At 51.4% G+C, this 17,232-nt stretch overlaps 6 protein-coding genes across 6 annotated transcripts; 2 read left to right on the plus strand and 4 right to left on the minus strand.

Moving 5' to 3' along the window:
* Positions 1 to 699: 699 nt before the first annotated feature.
* BO87DRAFT_296753 (putative RNA export mediator Gle1) lies at positions 700 to 2,343 on the minus strand (the record flags this gene model as incomplete). The annotated part of the gene is made up of 3 exons (XM_025618997.1): positions 700 to 1,470; positions 1,540 to 1,847; positions 1,968 to 2,343. The coding sequence occupies 3 exons, from the start codon at positions 2,341 to 2,343 to the stop codon at positions 700 to 702; spliced, it is 1,455 nt and encodes a 484-aa protein (XP_025485342.1).
* A 176-nt stretch (positions 2,344 to 2,519) lies between these two features.
* On the minus strand, positions 2,520 to 3,209 carry BO87DRAFT_8148 (uncharacterized protein). Its single transcript, XM_025629590.1, has one exon. The coding sequence runs from the start codon at positions 3,044 to 3,046 to the stop codon at positions 2,696 to 2,698; it is 351 nt and encodes a 116-aa protein (XP_025485343.1). The 5' UTR covers positions 3,047 to 3,209; the 3' UTR covers positions 2,520 to 2,695.
* Positions 3,210 to 4,612: 1,403 nt separating this feature from the next.
* BO87DRAFT_8375 (uncharacterized protein) lies at positions 4,613 to 5,111 on the plus strand. Its single transcript, XM_025629610.1, has one exon. The coding sequence runs from the start codon at positions 4,649 to 4,651 to the stop codon at positions 5,051 to 5,053; it is 405 nt and encodes a 134-aa protein (XP_025485344.1). The 5' UTR covers positions 4,613 to 4,648; the 3' UTR covers positions 5,054 to 5,111.
* Positions 5,112 to 6,279: 1,168 nt separating this feature from the next.
* ssdA (mRNA-binding translational repressor SSD1) lies at positions 6,280 to 10,600 on the plus strand (the record flags this gene model as incomplete). The annotated part of the gene is made up of 4 exons (XM_025624578.1): positions 6,280 to 6,376; positions 6,449 to 9,426; positions 9,486 to 10,492; positions 10,561 to 10,600. 4 exons carry the CDS (start codon positions 6,280 to 6,282, stop codon positions 10,598 to 10,600), a joined length of 4,122 nt encoding a protein of 1,373 aa, XP_025485345.1.
* Positions 10,601 to 11,543: 943 nt separating this feature from the next.
* BO87DRAFT_348173 (putative ubiquitin conjugating enzyme E2) lies at positions 11,544 to 13,729 on the minus strand. Its single transcript, XM_025620960.1, has 3 exons — positions 13,527 to 13,729; positions 13,114 to 13,443; positions 11,544 to 13,053 (listed from the first exon to the last, which is right to left on the minus strand). The coding sequence occupies exons 1-3, from the start codon at positions 13,527 to 13,529 to the stop codon at positions 12,034 to 12,036; spliced, it is 1,353 nt and encodes a 450-aa protein (XP_025485346.1). The 5' UTR covers positions 13,530 to 13,729; the 3' UTR covers positions 11,544 to 12,033.
* Positions 13,730 to 15,768: 2,039 nt separating this feature from the next.
* Positions 15,769 to 16,227, minus strand: BO87DRAFT_381889 (putative GPI anchored protein; the record flags this gene model as incomplete). Its single annotated transcript, XM_025624579.1, has 2 exons — positions 15,769 to 16,098; positions 16,162 to 16,227. The coding sequence occupies 2 exons, from the start codon at positions 16,225 to 16,227 to the stop codon at positions 15,769 to 15,771; spliced, it is 396 nt and encodes a 131-aa protein (XP_025485347.1).
* Between the last annotated feature and the right edge of the window lie 1,005 nt (positions 16,228 to 17,232).

Below are 17,232 nucleotides of genomic sequence, written 5' to 3' on the forward strand. Positions count from 1 at the left end.
CTGAACATTCCTTGCTCTCGAACAACCTTAAGGGCCGGCAATGACGGAGAGCAGCCCTGGATGCATCGCATCAGTGGCGTGATGTGATGCCGGTCTTCCATCGGATGATTCTCGGCGGTGGTCCTACCGCAATAAAGGTACCGGTTGCACCAAATGAATATCCTGATTGATCTGCAGACTCTCTTTTTTTCCAACTTCCCTTCAACCCGCGGATAACTGGAGTTGACACCTGTGTCACATTCATCTAATCTTTCCGCTTAATTCTCGTATACCTAGAGAAAGCCCTTTCTGTAGGGCCGGTGACAAATAATGTACAATATAGTAGTGAAATGCGCCGAGCGGAATGACCTAAAATCCCCAAAGCTTTAAGTGGAGAAAGAGGAATCTTCCACCGCGCAGTACAAGGTACTCGACACGGTGGGCATCAACTGCCTACTGGCACCAGCACTATAGAAAGGCGTCATCAACATCATTATTTAGGCTCCAGATCAGGCCTTGTGCTCATGACACCGGAAAATTCTCGGTCGGCGTCAGAAGCCTGTCATACCATGCCGGAAATGTGATGTGCGGGAACAGCCTGTTATCATCTGGAAGCCTGACAGCTGGTGTGGAGCCACCCATCCTTGCTAAAAGAAATAAGGCCGGAGGCAAATTCGGACCTAACGCAACCCAAAATAGACCTTCTGGTGAACCGCCAGCTCACAGCAAAATGTTCTTCTCCCGTTTATACAAATCCTTGAGGAGCTTGAGTTGGTTAACGCTCATGCTCTGCCGGGGCAAGCTGTCGGGCAATTCGACGATAGCCTTCCTCATCAGCGCCAGTCCGATATGCCCGAAGAAACCAACAATTCTTTCGGCCGACGATTTCAGCATAGCCGAAAGGAGGGTAACATGGGTATCCTGGATCTCTGCCGGCGGAATATTCAGGATTTTGTGCATGGTATACCAAAACATGGTGTTGGGGAAAGGGTTCTTGCGCGCGGTTTTGCCAAAATTGCGCAGGGTCAAGGCCGCATAACCCGCACCTAGAGCTGTCATTCGGTCGGCGTGGGCCTGTTCGCTGATGTACGGCCCGTCCGGCCCTTCGCGCCACCAACCCAGGGCACGTCGGCCACCCTCGGTCTTCTCACTGCCATGGAATCCCCACAGCGCTGGGCAGACGACACGGTACTTGGCCAATAGAATGTCGACCATGTGGCAGCCCTTGTAGATGAAGGCGTCGGCGGAGAATATCTGGGCCGCGACAATCCCGACCGGCTCCGCATGGCCCAGGTTGATGGACGCCTCCGTTATGAGGGAAGAAATCATGCACTTGGAGAAGATGTTCAAGGCGTAGATTAAAAGGGCAGGCACCTTGTTATCGTCGGAATTGGCAATATTCTCGGGCGGGAAAGCGATGAACTGGCGAACATCCACCGACGGTTCAGCAATGGAGGCAGCTTTCTCCAGCGTAGTTCGAATCTCTTGAAGCTATGTGGAAGTCAGCAAGGTTAGCTGGCTGTCTTCTTCTATCCATCAGACGCAAATCAAAACACTTACCTGGGTTTTGTTGGCTCCCTTGCCTTCACGTAGTTGTCCAACACACTTCTTGATCGTTCGCCGCATATCGCCCATGTTCTGCTTGACAATGGCATTGGTTTTCGCTTCGTTCTTCAAGTATTGCCGGAATTTCTTAAGATGTTGATGTAATTCCACGTAGCGGGCCTGGATCTTAATTTCTTCGTCCGTAAGACGGGCGCCTCCAACCTGCCGCTGTCGCTCCGCCTGTGCCTTCTGTGCGGCTTCCGCTTGGCGTTGGGAGGCCTCCTGCTCTGCCTTCCGTGTCTCCTCCTGACGCTTGCGGTTCTCTTCCTCTAATCGCTCTCGTTCTTTCCGCGCCTCTTCTTCCTGCGCCGCTTTCTTCTTCCTCTCTGCCTCTTCCTCCGCCTTCTTCTTTGCTTCCTCGGCTGCTCTGCGCTCAGCTTCACGCCGTGCAGCCTCCTCCTGCTCTCGCCGTAGTTTCTCTGCCTTCTCTCGTTCTATGCGTTCCGCTTCTTTCCGTGCCTCCTCCTCTTTTCGACGGAGCTCCTCCTCTACCGCTCTCTGGTGTGCGCGCAACGTCTCCTCGGCCTCCACCAGTACGCGATCATGCAGAGCGGCAGCTTTGTCAAGGGCCGCATTGTGCTGGGCCTCAAGTTCGCTATCGATTCGGTCAAGATTCTCATAAAAGGATCGGCGTTCGTAGGCTTTGACCTTCTTCAACTCGGTGTTGTGCACGCGGAGCTGTTCAAGGTCCCGTGCTAAATCCAGGACGAGTTGCCTGGAGGGGCTATCCATCTGGGAGGGGTAGCTCATGTGTCCCATCGTGATTGTTCGGAGAAGGAGATTCGTTGAGAGAATGATGATATCGTCGCAGCTAAAAGAGTGACGTATTCGGGCTGAAAAGATGACAGTCCTTGCCGCCGAGGTTGGCCAATTCTTCAGAAGCAAGTTAACACTTCCAACTGACCATAATTCGCATTGAACAAGTCGGAGTTATGTGACAGATATTTGCCAATGTAAGCCGGCGAGTTGACTTCACAATTTGTTGGGAGTCGTAGTGGACGTAACCATATCCTATTTCGCATACAATTGAGAGCCAGTAACGTGGGTGTAGCTGGCGACAAGCTAATGTCGCATTCCGTCGCAGGGGAAAAAAAGGTAAATCAAATGTGAGTCACGTAGAATTATCGTTGTCTGTGCTGGCTTTGCAGGGTCGCAAAAAGGCTAGTTCAGCAATTCCGCGCTTCACACGCAAGGGAAATAGTTGCATGGGAATTCCGGACTCACCAACAGTCGAAGAGCAGTAGGATAAAGGCGGCAATATAAGCCCGCAGACTCCGAGAAGCACTAACTGGATAGAAAAGACCTTAGGGAGTGTGATCAAACAGAAAAGGCAACTGTCGGAGGCGGTAGCGAGGGATTGGACTAAGAGGAGCCTATCTGGAAACGATGGCTGGTATGCGATCTTCAAAACGGAGCCCGAACGTGTGTTGCGGGAAGAACACGGCCGCCGGGGCTTAGTCATTCGGATAGCTGTAGCTACAGTTGTGTGCCTGAAAAACTAGGCGTCATAGTGCCGAACCCCCCAATGGGCCGGAGAGAAGCAGCGCTTACACAAGTACCACATTTACGGTACAACGGGGCAGCTACTGCACCAAACCGACCAGCTAAACATGGATCGCTCGGTCACCCGTTCCTCGGTCGGAGGGGAAAGCCTGGAGGCCGGTCAGCCCTTTCCCTTTGCATCATCATCATCATCATCGTCATCATCATTATGATCACCCAACAGTCATTGCCTCCAGGACAGGCTTGGACAAGAGTATCTGAGACATCGCTTAACTCATTTTCTCATTTTCCCTTCACTGACCGACATGTCAGTTCTCCTTAAACTTGGCCCTCAACACCTCCGTATTAATCTGTCTCTCACACCCCAATAGTATTTCGCCCACCTCGGCCAACCCTTTGATACACGGTCTCGACAAGAGCCCCGCCAAAAGCCGGCCGTGGATCCAATAGCGGGTCACTATTGGACCGGTCGCATCATCAAGGAGGGTATCGATACCATTTGCATACTTACGTATCATACCCTGCACCAACAGAGCCACTCAGTATCTATCTAGTATCTACTACTGCTATCTCCAGCACTGTACGGAGTAGAAATCTACTCTCTCAGGATTTATTGCCACCAGTGCCAGTTTCTTGCATATAGTAGATGTTGTGCACTTGCTTTCCCGATCGACTATGGACTTTTTCATACTTAGAATAGCATGCAGGTCGCCATCGAACGCCAATAGGCAGGCCAGGTGGGTATCGCATAGCAGAAAGTTTCCATACAGCGATCGTACACTAAGATAGTAAGTTGGTAAGTTACTCCAGTTACTTACTTAGTCGAGAAGCTCCACGGCGTCTTACCGCCTTCTACCTTTCTCCGGAGTTGATCTTCCAGCCAGCCGTTGACCACGCAGTTCGTCATTGACAATGCCGAAAGATTGAGGGGTGATCTTCATATGGTAAGGACCCAGGACATATTCAGGTCAGTTACTTCTTCCGTACGTCTGGAGACCAAGCGTCGGATTGATAAATGCGAAACAAAGCCTATTGAAAAGGTCTTGCAGTCGGACTGACAGGCTTGGGAGCCAAGCTGCAATGAAATTCCCCCGAGCCAGACCCTGTTGGTCTCCAAGTATGGTAACTTTGGTTTAGTGACAAGTTTAATGCACCATTTGCCTCGGATTGCTTTTTGCCTTGAAGCTCCCCTGGGGCGGGAAGTGTGTCATTCATTGACGATGTTGAATGATCAGGTCAGATTTGGGTAATACCATGTACTTGTAGCGATGCAATAGCAAGGGGATACCTTTCCAAGCGGCATTTGTCTAGTCGGTCTGGAAATTTTGTGCGGTATTTTCCCTGATGTTCTTCTGCTTCTCTCCCCACATCTCTAGTTAGTAGTTTACTCCTAGGTAGGTTGCTGCTATATTATTGTTGTACTTGGCTTCGTATTGGCTGAATGTCCATTTTGCTTTGGGCCTATTAATTGTGAGTATTATATTAGGTATTGTTTTTTATTTTACTTTCTGGGACTGAGTAAGTATTATTACCCTGCTACAAGCTACTAAGTTACTACTGGATGCTTGCTGCACTGCTGCTGCTGCTCACCACTCTCACTGCTGCTGCTGCTGCTACTAATAGTAGACTAACTCAACTTCTGTCTCTTGTCTCTCTCTCTCTCTCTCTCTCTCCCTCCACTTCCTCTTCCTCTTTACCTTCACCTCATCCTCTTTCTTCTCTCTTCCTTCCCCTCCCCTCTTCCCTTATCTCTTCTTCTTTCTTCACCATCCCTCTCCTTTGGAATAAATCTTTCTCTCCCCCCTCCCTCTTTCCTCTCGTCGCTCCTGATCATTCCTTCAGGTCGACGATCACGCCTCCTTGTCTCAATCACTTGGCTCATCTGTCATTCTCTCTCTGTCAGATATCGCTTTGCCTGGTGTGTCCTTTTTGGAAACTACCACGTTCAAGAGAATCGTATCAGTAATTCTCTGATGGGAGAAACTATTATTGTGTTCTCCTTTCCGTTTTTTTTCAGAATTAAGCGCCAACTCAATAAGCCTTTTTTTACAATTCAGGTCTGAGTTGCCCCCCCTTTTCTGCTACTGAGGAGACTCCGTTCTCTTCCGTACCATCAAAATCCCACTTCGGCCAAAAAAAGCCCACCCCATCGTTGGAAAATTTGCAAATAAAGTCGAACCAAAAAAATTATTCTGTCTATACCTGTCGAGAAATTCTACCCAGAAAAAACATTGCAGAAGGGAATCGAAAAAAAAAAGGTCCCTCCTTTTGACTTGAAGCTTGGGGATTCTCCGCTGGTGGTCGCTTGACGAATGGCAGTTGGGGACGACCGACAGCTCCCATCCGCTTAGTACTCGGTGCTTGCCCCCCCCCCCTCCCTCTTCCCTCCTAAACCTCAGCTTCCCCCCCGATTCGTCGAGCTTCATCCTCTCTTTCGGTCTCTGCTGTCTCCCGGAGACTGTCGCCAGTTCCTCCCTCCGGTGTCCATTCATCGCAATTTTGCTTTCTGTTTGAATATATTGCTTTGGCTTCCTTGAATTTGGGGTCCCTCATCCCCATTTCTGTGAGACTACCTTCGGTCACCGCTGTCTTTCGCCATATAAACGGGGATTTTCCCTCTCCCGTGCCAAAGAAGAAGTCCGACAAAGATTATCTTCAGATCCCTTCCTGAGCTGGACGATCGTTTATTCCTCGAAGAAAAGAGGTAAGAGCAATTGAAGATACACACCTTCCCATCCTCAATCTTCGTGGGTCTCCTGATCCTGGTACTCTCCCTATTGCCTCCCCGCCATTTGCCTCGCTTCCTTCCATTTTGTACCTTGGTTGATGTCACTTGTTGTATGGGGTAAATCGCAGCTTCCCTTGCCCACAACATTCCCCCTCCCGCTCTTCTTCCCGTAGCCACCCCCACGATGTCTTGAACCCCCCTCTTATCTTCTCCTCTTGTTCTCGACCCCTCGCTGCTTACTTTCTGTCCGTTTCACCCTTACTGACCTATCGTTCTCCTTCAGTATACTGCAAGTTCACCTCTCGTTGTTTCAGACTGCCTCCGATCGGCCTCCCTAAATCGCAACCCACGACGAGTGTGACTTCCGTCATTTCCAACATTCTCTAATCACCCCCGAAGCGGACCTTTTTGATCCCATACACTTGCCCGTATACCTAATACCCGTCGATCTTACGTCTGAAAAGATGGATCAGCAGGGTCAATCCGGGGTTCCCGGCCCCGCGGGGCGCAAGCTCCATATCGCCCACAGAAGAAGTCCGTCTGAATTGACCCCTCTCATGAGTAAGTGAATGCCAGCCCCATTCTCGTGTAACATAGTTTTTGTGAATGAAGTACTAACGATGGTGGATACAGTGGAGCAACTCGCTATTCAGCAACAGATTGAGCTTCTTCAACAGCAACAGCAGCAAATTGCAGCTACACATCAACAGTACGTCAATATGGGTCTGTTACAACCGCAACAGCTAGGCCAGGTTTCGGCATTCTCGCCTTCTCTTCAGGGTGGCGCTTCCATGGGAGGCGTCTCCCCTCAGTTGAATGCATTCCAATTCCCACAACTCGCTCAACAGCAGCTTGGCGTGCCGATGAACACCTCAACCCAACACTCGCACCGGCGCAATCAGTCTGCCCTGCCCGGTCTCGGCATGGGTCCCCCTCCTGCCCCGTCCTCGGGAGCTTCGGGCTATACCGACTACAGCCAGCAGCAACAGGGTCACCAACCTAAGAATGAGAATGGAGGCCATGGGCGCGGACGAGGTGGTCCTCCCGGTGGTGGCCACCAGCGCCGTCACTCGCTTGCGCTTCCTGAAGCCAAAAAGGCCGCTGAACTGGCCCAGCAGAAGCGGACGGCCTCCGGCTTCCAGTTCCCCGCACCCAGCACCCCTGGCGACTCTGATACCACTCCGGGCGCTGACGATAAATCCACCCCCACCTCGCAGACCCCACAAGGCTTGGGACTTCACCGAGCCGGTAACATTCGGGCGGGTGGTCATGGTCGCAGTCAATCCATGGCTGTTGGTGGAAACCGCGGTTCTTTGTCTGGTCGCGGTGCTGGCGGCTTCCAATTCCCTCAAGCTAGCGACGGCGAGAATCAACGTCGTGGCAGCCAGCCCGGTCACGCACGGTCTTCGTCCAGAAACTTTGATGGTAACTGGCGGCAGCCCAACAATCAAGCTCAGGGCCAGGACCAGCCCAAGAGCTTCGGCCAACAGAGCGGGGGTTTCCAGCCTGGCCACCGTGCCCGTGCTTCAATGAACCAGTCCATTGGCTCCATTGGATCTTTCCAGTACCCGCAACAGCCCCAGCTCATTCAGTTGCCCCAAGGTCAGGTGGTCATGGCCCCACCGCAGATGTTCGGCGGTGGTCAGCAACTTAACCCTCTGCAGCTTGCGCAGCTTCAGGCCCTGCAGCAGAATGGACAGCTGAACGGCCAAGGTCTTGGTCTTCAGGCTAGTCAACATGCCCCGCCACAGCTGTCTGCCCAGCAGCAGCAACAACAGCAGCAGCAGCAGCAGCGCAAGACCCTTTTCACTCCTTACTTGCCCCAGGCAAACCTGCCTGCGCTGCTGAGCAATGGCCAATTGGTCGCCGGTATCCTTCGCGTGAACAAGAAGAACCGTTCCGATGCCTACGTAACCACTCCAGACCTGGACGCAGATATCTTCATCTGTGGTAGCAAAGACCGTAACCGTGCCCTTGAGGGTGACTTTGTTGCCGTTGAACTGCTGGATGTGGACGAAGTTTGGTCGCAGAAGAAAGAAAAGGAGGAGAAGAAGAAGCGCAAAGATATCACCGAGGCTCGTGCCGGCAGCAGTGCTGGGGGTGACAAGCTGTCTCGGTCTGACTCTGGCGCCAACGGGGACCGTCAGGAGGTTGGACCGGATGGTAGCATCCGTCGCCGTGGCAGTCTCCGCCAGCGGCCCACCCAGAAGAAGAACGACGATGTCGAAGTCGAAGGTCAGAGCCTTCTCTTGGTTGAAGAAGACGAAATCAGTGACGAGCAGAAGCCACTGTATGCGGGCCACATCGTGGCTGTTATCGAGCGCATTGCGGGGCAGATGTTCTCGGGAACACTTGGTCTCCTTCGTCCCAGTAGCCAGGCGACGAAGGAGAAGCAGGAGGCCGAGCGGCTGGCCAGAGATGGTGGCCACGGCCGTCAGCAACAGGAACGCCAGCAGGACAAGCCTAAGATCGTGTGGTTTAAGCCTACTGACAAGCGTGTTCCCTTGATTGCTATCCCAACAGAGCAGGCTCCTCGGGATTTCGTTGAGAAGCACCAAGAGTACGCCAACCGCATCTTCGTTGCATGCATTAAGCGGTGGCCGATCACTTCCCTGCATCCCTTTGGTACTCTAGTCGAGCAGCTTGGAGAGATGGGCGATCTGAAGGTGGAGACTGAAGCTCTTCTTCGAGACAACAACTTCGGTTCTGATGAGTTCTCTGATGCCGTGCTCAAGAGTATTGGATGGGATGACTGGTCTGTTTCCAATGAGAACGAAGCTGTCCTAGCCACTCGTCGCGATTTCCGTCAGGAAACTACTTTCACCGTCAACCCTAGCGGTACCAAGGAACTTGACAATGCCTTCCATATCAAGCCTCTCGCCGATGGAAAGGTGGAAGTTGGTGTTCACGTCACAGACATTGCTCACTTTGTCAAAGCCAACTCCCTGGTTGACCGCGAGGCCAAGAAGCGGGGAACTGCTGTCTATCTCATGAACCGCCTCGTGAACATGCTACCCACTCGTGTCTCCAATGAGCTTTGCGCTTTGCTGCCCGGCGAAGACCGCTTCACGGTTAGCGTTGTGTTCAAGGCTAACCCCGAGACCGGTGCTATCGATGATGATGTCTGGATCGGTAAGGCGATCATCAAGAGCTCTGGTCGACTCAGCTATGATGAGGTCGATGCCGCGATCCAGGGCACGTCTGCTCTCGCTGTCCCTGGCATCACTGCCGACACCCTCAGGGCGTTGTACGCTGTCACGTCAAAGTTCAGGGAGGCAAGGCTCGGTAACCGGGTCTCTCGTATTCCTCCTCTTCGTCTGCTGTATCAGCTGGATGACGAAAATGTGCCCGTTGAGCACAACATCTTCCACTCTTCCCCTGTCCGGGAACTTGTGGAAGAGCTTAGCTACAAGGCCAACTTCCTTGTGGCACGCAAGTTGGTCACTGCTTTGCCCGACAAGGCCTTCCTGCGTCGCCAGATGTCGCCAAATGCTCGCCGTCTCCACCTCTTTGTTGAGCGGATGAACAGGCTCGGCTATGGTCTGGATTCGACCAGCAGTGGAACTTTGCAGAGCAGTCTCTGCCAAGTCCAGGATGATGACTTGCGTAAGGTGAGTTTCGTGGTCATATTAGAAAGAGCTATTGTCCGGTCTACTAACAATGATTGCAGGGTATGGAGACTATATTGCACAAGGCTATGCAACGTGCGAAGTACTATGTGGCCAGCAGTGTGCAGGATGATCAGCGTCAACATTACACTCTGAACCTGCCCGTGTACACACATTTCACCAATCCTTTCCGCCGCTACGCAGATATTGTCGTTCATCGCCAGCTGGAATCCGTCCTGTCTGATGGTGCGATTGAATTCTCTGATGACTTGGAGTCATTGACCAAGACCGCCGACCTCTGCAACAACAAGAAGGATTCCGCTCACAATGCTCAAGAACAGAGCGTTCACATCGAAGCATGCAGAAGCATGGACAAGGAGCGACAGGAAGTTGGTGGTGACCTCATTAGCGAGGGTATTGTGATCTGTGTATACGAGTCCGCCTTCGACGTGCTGATCCCAGAGTATGGCTTCGAAAAGCGGGTCCACTGTGATCAATTGCCCTTGAAGAAGGCTGAGTATCGCAAGGACACGCGTGTGCTGGAGCTCTACTGGGAGAAGGGCGTGCCGTCCTCGGCTTATGTCCCTGAGGATGAGCGGCCCAAGCCTGCAAACTCCCGTGCGGCTCAAGCTGCAGCTGCAGCTCGTGAAGCAGAAGCTGCCAGAGAACGTGCCCGGGAGCGCGAAGAAGCTATGCGGAGACAGACGGATACCGGCACCATGTCCCACGACGATGTCAATGCTCTGTTTGACGACGATGACGACGATGTTTCTGAAGTCACCGAGATGGCTGCGGGCGTGTCATTGAATTCGTCCGCTGACCGTTCAACTCAGAGCATGCCGCCTTCGCCCACCCGCAATGGTCATCTTCAGCAGGCGCCTCACCGCACGCGTTCTGACCCGAAGATCGCAACCCTCGGTGGCGATGCTCCTGAAGCTAAGCTGACAAACAAGGAGAAATACCTGCGGCTGTTCAAGCTCAGGGAAGAAGATGGAGAATACATCCAGGATGTCACCGAGATGACCCGTGTCCCTATCATCCTGAAGACTGACTTGAGCAAGAGTCCCCCGTAAGTGCTGTCTTCGTTTTTGTTGCGATTCATGATGGTTCGTGCTGAAAGCTAACGTGTGCCTGCAGATGCCTCACTATTCGTTCTGTCAACCCCTACGCATTGTAGATGGGCCAGAAATATTCACTTCTCCGGATGTGTTCTATACGTTTGCGAAACAGATTTTGGTCTTTGCTTGGTGGACCATCAGGGTGGTTGTGTGATGGTGTGACCCCGCGGCTCGATTCTATCAACGTCGCCTGAACTGGTTTACCCTTGCATAGCCGCCAACCTCTCATTCCTCTGCAGTATTATGCTTTAATCGACTTAGCGTGTTGTCTGTTTTATCTTATAATTGCTGGAGGCCTTACAAGCCAATCGGTGGATCTCTTGTTCCGAGTTGATTTCAAATTAGTCCCGCGATATGGCCTCACGGAGGAAGAGCTCCAGACAACCAATTGTGGATATACCGGTCTTCTAGGAAGGCTTTCGGATTTAGGCACGAGCCATTTGGGGGCGGAGAAGACGAGGAGACCCGGGAGTGGAATGAGACGAGGTGTGGCTTTATCGATTGCACTGAGGGGAAGTCGGATGCGAGGGCTGCCTCGGAAAATTTGTCTATTCATCCTAGATATTTGCATAGCTCATTATTACTAAGTTGTTTGATGGTTTTTGGCACAGGCCAGCAGGTGTTACAATGTAGTCCAACTAAACATGTGATCACCATACGCATTGCCCTTAGCATCATAGTTGATCCACATAGCTAGTGTCACTCCTATTGATAGGATGCCTAACGCGGAGCGTTCCACTAAGTCCTATAGGCCTCTAATAGTGAACAATAGCATACGAAGTAGCAACCGCGTGCCACGGAGATCCATGAGCTGACGGAGTCCTTATTTACATGAGTAGAGATCAGAATGACCATTGAAACATCCTAGGACTATTATTGAGCAAGCACACTACTACTATGTACTACCCAAAACATAATTCATGAAGGTTGAAGGTTGATAACGAGAATCTCTGTTCTATTTTTATTAATTTTCATATTTTCTCATGAGCTATCCAGTCATGCCTAGTATCTTAGCAGGTGAAGAATTGAGTGAAAGAAAGTAGCAACGTATTTGTATTGTACTGATCCATCCAATGCATGATCGTTGGTCTTTGTGTATGGAGTATGGACACGCTATGTGTGGTTATTGGTATGCCTATACCAATGGCTATGAAAGCAGGAAAGAAGCAAGGGTACGGTACACGCCGTGAGGATATGCAAAACGGGGACAAGCTATGCCTGGTAATGTAGTAATCAATATGAAAGAAGGCGGTATCCTTTTCCTTTGTCGGGGTTATTTTTTCGTTGCACGTGATGACGCTGAAGGTTGTCTTGGATGAAGTTCATCCACAATGTAATGCATGTAGTATTTGTGTTCATGAGTGGTTGCGGCTATGTTCGGTTGGGTATTAAGGGCGATAGTGATGTATGTGGTATGGTAGCAGAAGGGAATAGAATGAGGGTATTGAGAAGATACAGGCGTGGGTATAAATAGCAGTGGTGATTAGTATGCCTAGAGTCTGCGAATGCCGATGCGCGGTTTGGCTTTTTTGCCGTTTGAGGATGAGACTTTTCGTGACCCCGTGATTGGTTTTGATAGGCGCGAGCCGGAGGAGACGGATCTCGACGCCGAGGGGGCAAGAATCGTGAGGGGATAGTTTGGATTAGACATCCGGATTGCGGGGTCGGTATCTTTTAGACCGGCTAAGGCTCGGGGGTTTTCCTTGCCGTCGCCGCTGGCTCGTCGGATGAAGCCTAGTTCGGCAGGGTCGGGATCGTCTTCGAAGATCTGGACATCTTCGCGTATCCGACCTGATGAGTTGATGCCTTTGTCGAGTACGGACAGCTTCGGGGACTTTCTCTGTGGAGAGTGGCCGCGCTCCGGGAGCTCGCTGGGATGATTTGCTGCGATGTTCTTCTCGGATGCGGACATGCCGCCTGTTGTTGTGTCTTCTGTGTCCATGGAGAAGGGGTCGTCTACGTCCATTGGCACGGTTAGGACGGAAAGGGGACGTTTCCCGAAAGCGTTCTTGCGGATGCTAGGTGGTGCGAGTCGGACTGGGGAAGGAGATAGGGAAGGGTCGTTCTCTTTGCTGGCGTTGGTAGATGTTTCTGATTCACTGTCGGAGACGGTCGTATCAAGGGTGAGGGTGTCGTGAGGTTCTTCTGGTTCTTGTGCTTCTCGTTCAATTGGTGTGCTAGGTTGATGAGATAGTGCCCGTGAGCCCGAGCTCTCTGCGGCACTCCTCCGAGTAGTTCGCTTCTTCATAGTGACTGAGGCGATTCTGGCACCTTTTCGTGGTCGTAGCGAGCGGGACAATTCTTGCTCTTCTGGGATGACTGTGTCGGCGTCTTCACCTCTCGTTTTTGCCTCGGATACCGCTGAAGCCAAGTCTGATGGAACTGGGGCGTGGATGGAGGTCATGAGTTTCGCTTGGCGGGCGAACGCATCGTAGTTCTCTTGGAGAAGTGCGCCGGCTGCGGAGTTCAGTGCGGAGTCTGGGTTGGGATATATGAGGAGGCAGGAGATTGTCTAAGAACCATGTCAGATGAGGATCAGGAATTGTCGACGGTATATGGTAAGACTACATACGATCAAAACATCCTTCAGGGTCAAGTTGGGCTTCCAGTCCCGCTTCAGTGTATCCACGCAGACCGCACCCGTCGATTCCTCTACATTTGGATGCCATATCCTTGTCCTGAATGTGGCCTTTGGTGGACTCTTAGGATAGTCCTCCGGCATCTTCAGATGCAATCGCCATAGGCCCTGCGAGTATGGTGTACCCTGTGGCCCGGCCAGGAGGGTGGTGAGCTGTGTCAAGTCATCCCCGGCAGAGGCATCGTCGGAGGGAAAGAGGTAGTTGGGAGGGAGTTCTTCGTGCAACGCTGCATGGTCCGCTGCGAGACGTCGTAGAGATGATACCTGAAGGGAGAACACGAGGTTGTCAGACGATCGTCGCTCAACCGAGGAAAGGTTGATTGGCATTGGACAGCAAGGTAACTTACCATACTGGCTAATTGACGTCGACCTCAAATTTGAGGCCGAAGGTGTTGCGTTGCTAGCAGAGGCTAGGTTCGTGTGGGATCAATGGTTGTGCCGTGGTCTGTTCGTCTGCCCCTGTCGATCTAGGCGAGTGACACAGACGAGAATCCCTTTGTGGACCGTGAGAGCCGGGCAAGGCGAGAGTTGATTCGCAGCAAGGTGGATGATGATGGCTCGGTCCCAATCCGTTGCCCCCGACGGCCGCTTGTTGTTCTTTGTTTTGATGAGGTGAAGCGCTGTTCACTAGTCCACATCGGGTAAGGAAACAGCGCGCGTGGATCAGTCACGTGTATTCGCGTCTGAACTGCGCGTTTTAGGAAATGTAATGAGCTGCTTACGGCATGACACCCCATACTTGTTACTTAACTATAACTAACTACTTACTACCTAGAGCATCGAGAAAGAGCAGCACATTCAAGCAGCGTGTTTAGCAGACGGGAACTACCACTGTAGCCTATTTGTTGGATGAAGGCAACTGGCGGATCTGGCCCAACAAGGTGACAGACAAAAGGAAGAGCGCAGGATCGGTTTTCCCAAAGCCAGGGGCAAAAAGCTAGCTACTCTTGTTGGGGCCGTGCCAAACGTACGATCTAGTCCTGTTGACCGTTGATTATCTTCTCTCAAAGCGAACCAAGACTATCATGGCTAGGTAGCTAAGCAACTGAATGAAACAAAGAAAAAAGGAAGGGCGCAAAGTCATGATCGAACCCGGCTCCAGTGGGCAAAAAAGCTAGCCTTTCTTCTGAGTGCCGTGGCCTTGCCAACTGGACCATCTAGCCTACTGGCACCAGCTTTAGCACAGGTAGGAAGGTAAGTTAATATATCGCTACTATGCGACCTCCAATTATCTCCTTGTATACAGCAACATCTTTCCAGAGCACTTCCAGTACCACAGCAACCTTCAGACCATTCACCGTAGCCAAACGCTCCACCAGATCCTCTGCTACCTACATGGCCTTCCTACCCCTCCATCATCTCCTATGTCAAGGAGCTCTAGGATCTAGATAGATAACCACAAGTCTAACCCAACATGCTCAGCAACCGCTTACTATGGCATCCTCTACGTTCTTCTACTTCCCTTTCTCTCTCATTCTAAAAGAAAGGCAGGGTTCATCTATAGTAGTATTCACCCGTCCCTGTATGATTTGTAGCTAGTGTGAGTGGTGGAAAACTCACATGGCAATAATGATATAGTTCCTTTCAGTTCAGTAGCCGTGTTAAACTAGCATGAAACCGACGAGTGATAATAGCAGCACTAGATCTAATTACTTTGTCTGCTGATGCAAGCGTTCTACTGTACAGAGTAGACTACTGCTATTTTGATGGCATGAATAATAAGGCAGTAAGGAACTGGTGGCATGCGGTAGCCTGAGTGGCGTAAATCTATTACTTGCGATATTGGTAGTCTTTTGGTCGTCTCAGAGTTCACCCTGTGAAGGAATGTTGGTCTGGTATAGCAGAGTAGAGGGCGCTGGATTCAAGCATCAGTCAGGACAAGAAGTGACTATAGAATGAATGTTTGACGAGGCAGAATAGTACGACAAAGCACGTGAGAGTTGAGCACAAGTTGGAAACGCGGCCGTTTAAGAGCCTCTATAACGGTTGGTTTCGAAATTACACATTTCGATTAGTCTCCTTCACGGTGGCGCAAGACTCGTCAATGTATCAGATCTGGGGTTGTGAACAGGCTCAAGACCATGCCATGAACGGTAGGTCCCACCACTGACTTAGGATGGAATCTACGTTTAAGTCTTTAGTCAATTGCTTTTTACCCCTTCGAATTAAGCTCTCACTACTGCAGACTTACAAGTGGTTGGATCTAAAATGAAAGGGGCGGTTCTCGGCATTCCAAAAAATCCCTGTGTAATGTGTGTATTTACCATGTCCTCATTAAACGATTAAAAATTACTAGAGAATTGAAATCTTATGTGCGCCGCAATTATGAATCTCTGGTGAACACGCGGTGAACCTTTGAAAGGAAGATCCAAAGAAATAAAAGCCTTCCCAGCAATGTTACATATGTCAGAAGAATGAAAACCGCAGAACATCCATCCCCTTTGATTTCATAGCGCCTGTCCCTTGCGGCTTAGAATGGATGGAAGGTTCGATCGCCATGGGTATCTGCTGTTCCCCACCAGGGTGGAGTGTGTGACGATCGAGACTCGACTCCCTCTAAGGGCAAGGAAGACCACTTGCGCTCTTCATCTACAGAAAAACGGCAAGGGCAGCACCAGCCACGACGGAAAGACCGACGGGGCCAGCGGTGGCGAGAGGAACACCAGCGCCGGAAGAGGTGCTGGAGCTGGAGCTGGAGCCGCTCTTGGAGGAAGAATCGCTGGTGGAGGTGGAAGAGTCGGAGCTGGAGGTCTTGGTGGAGGTCTTGGTGGAAGTGGAAGCAGAGGCGCTGGCCGACTTCGCGAAGGAAGAGGGAACACCGCTAGATCCAATAAGAGCGCTGGAAGCACCAGCGGGCAGAGAGCCCTGAGTGGGGATGACAGGGGAAGAGGTGACAGCAGCGGAGGGCTGACCCTGGGGCTGGGGTTGTATGTTAGCATTCACTCAGGCATAAGACTAGTATAGGACTAGAGGGCTTCTTACCACAGCGACGGAGGACTGAGCAGCGGCGAGAGCCGAGAAAGCGACGAGGAGGATGGAAGAACGCATCTTGCTAGCGAGTGATATCGAGATCTGAGTGCTCGGGTGGTAGATTGAAGTGGATCGTGCGAAGGCGGTCGATAGACTAGCGAGTGTCTTTGAAGTCAAGAGGTGAAGCGAAAGTTGTTGAGGTTCGTGGAACGACCGTGGGGGATACTTTATATCACTTGAGGAAGAAGGGAAAGGGACGCAGTGGTTGACAGGCGCAGGGGCATCCTTTAAATAGAGTAAAGCAGGGGGAGTGGAAAGAGGGAAGTCGAGCCCCAAAAAATAATAATAATATTAGGAATTAAAAAAAGAAAATCAAAAGTAAGACCAAAAGCAATTGCAGCACACAACAGGTGCCATTCATCCCTCAGCAATCTCCATCAGCCCTGTCTGCACACCTTTCACAACCTCCTCGTCTACACTCTACACTCCTAGTGGCAATGGAGGGAAAAGGGACCCACCGGGCGAAGGGCAGCATCAGCAGCTCGGTCCGCGTCTCGCATTTTCTGGATGAGTCTGAGTCGCTGCCCGTGGCTGAGAGGGCGGGACGAGCCAGCATCGAGCGTGCAGGACGATGCTGGAAAGACCAATGCCAAGGCGTACTGGAGAGTAAACAATCATCAGATGGCGCAACTCAAGTGCCCCAAGACGGGCCACTAGTCCAGTTAGTCAGCATTCTGAATGGTCTCCTCCGCAAGAGGGTTGCGTATACCTCTGCTCTGTTTTGCTATTTTTGGGGAGGCCATCGGAACACAGCGTCAGCTGCCGCGATCCACTCCTGCTGCGGGCGCCCCGCCCAATGATGGTCGTGTCCTATAGATCTACACGCCTGGAGCCACCGCGGTTGGTTCGAATAATGTGAATGCAACCTGGGTTCAAATCTCGCCCTTGACCGAAGTGGGAATGGAAGCAATTAATGATGGGGGTGGGAGAAAAGCGAAGAAAAATTGGGAAGCCCCAGTCTCTCAATCTGTTTGTTGTTGTTGTTGTCTCTCTTGTTACATCTGTTCTGAGTTTAATGGGTCA

The sequence above is a fragment of the Aspergillus neoniger genome (assembly GCF_003184625.1).
Source record: "Aspergillus neoniger CBS 115656 unplaced genomic scaffold BO87scaffold_1, whole genome shotgun sequence".
Classification (NCBI taxonomy): Eukaryota; Fungi; Ascomycota; class Eurotiomycetes; order Eurotiales; family Aspergillaceae; genus Aspergillus; species Aspergillus neoniger.

Bases quoted from the DNA above. Each gene is read 5' to 3' on its own strand.
- BO87DRAFT_8375 (XM_025629610.1), top strand. From the start codon at position 4,649: ATGCTTGCTGCACTGCTGCTGCTGCTCACCACTCTCACTGCTGCTGCT.
- BO87DRAFT_348173 (XM_025620960.1), bottom strand. The intron at 13,054-13,113 runs GTATGTAGTCTT...CATGGTTCTTAG, and splicing joins CCCTGAAGGATGTTTTGATC to ACAATCTCCTGCCTCCTCAT.
- BO87DRAFT_8148 (XM_025629590.1), bottom strand. From the start codon at position 3,046: ATGACTAAGCCCCGGCGGCCGTGTTCTTCCCGCAACACACGTTCGGGC.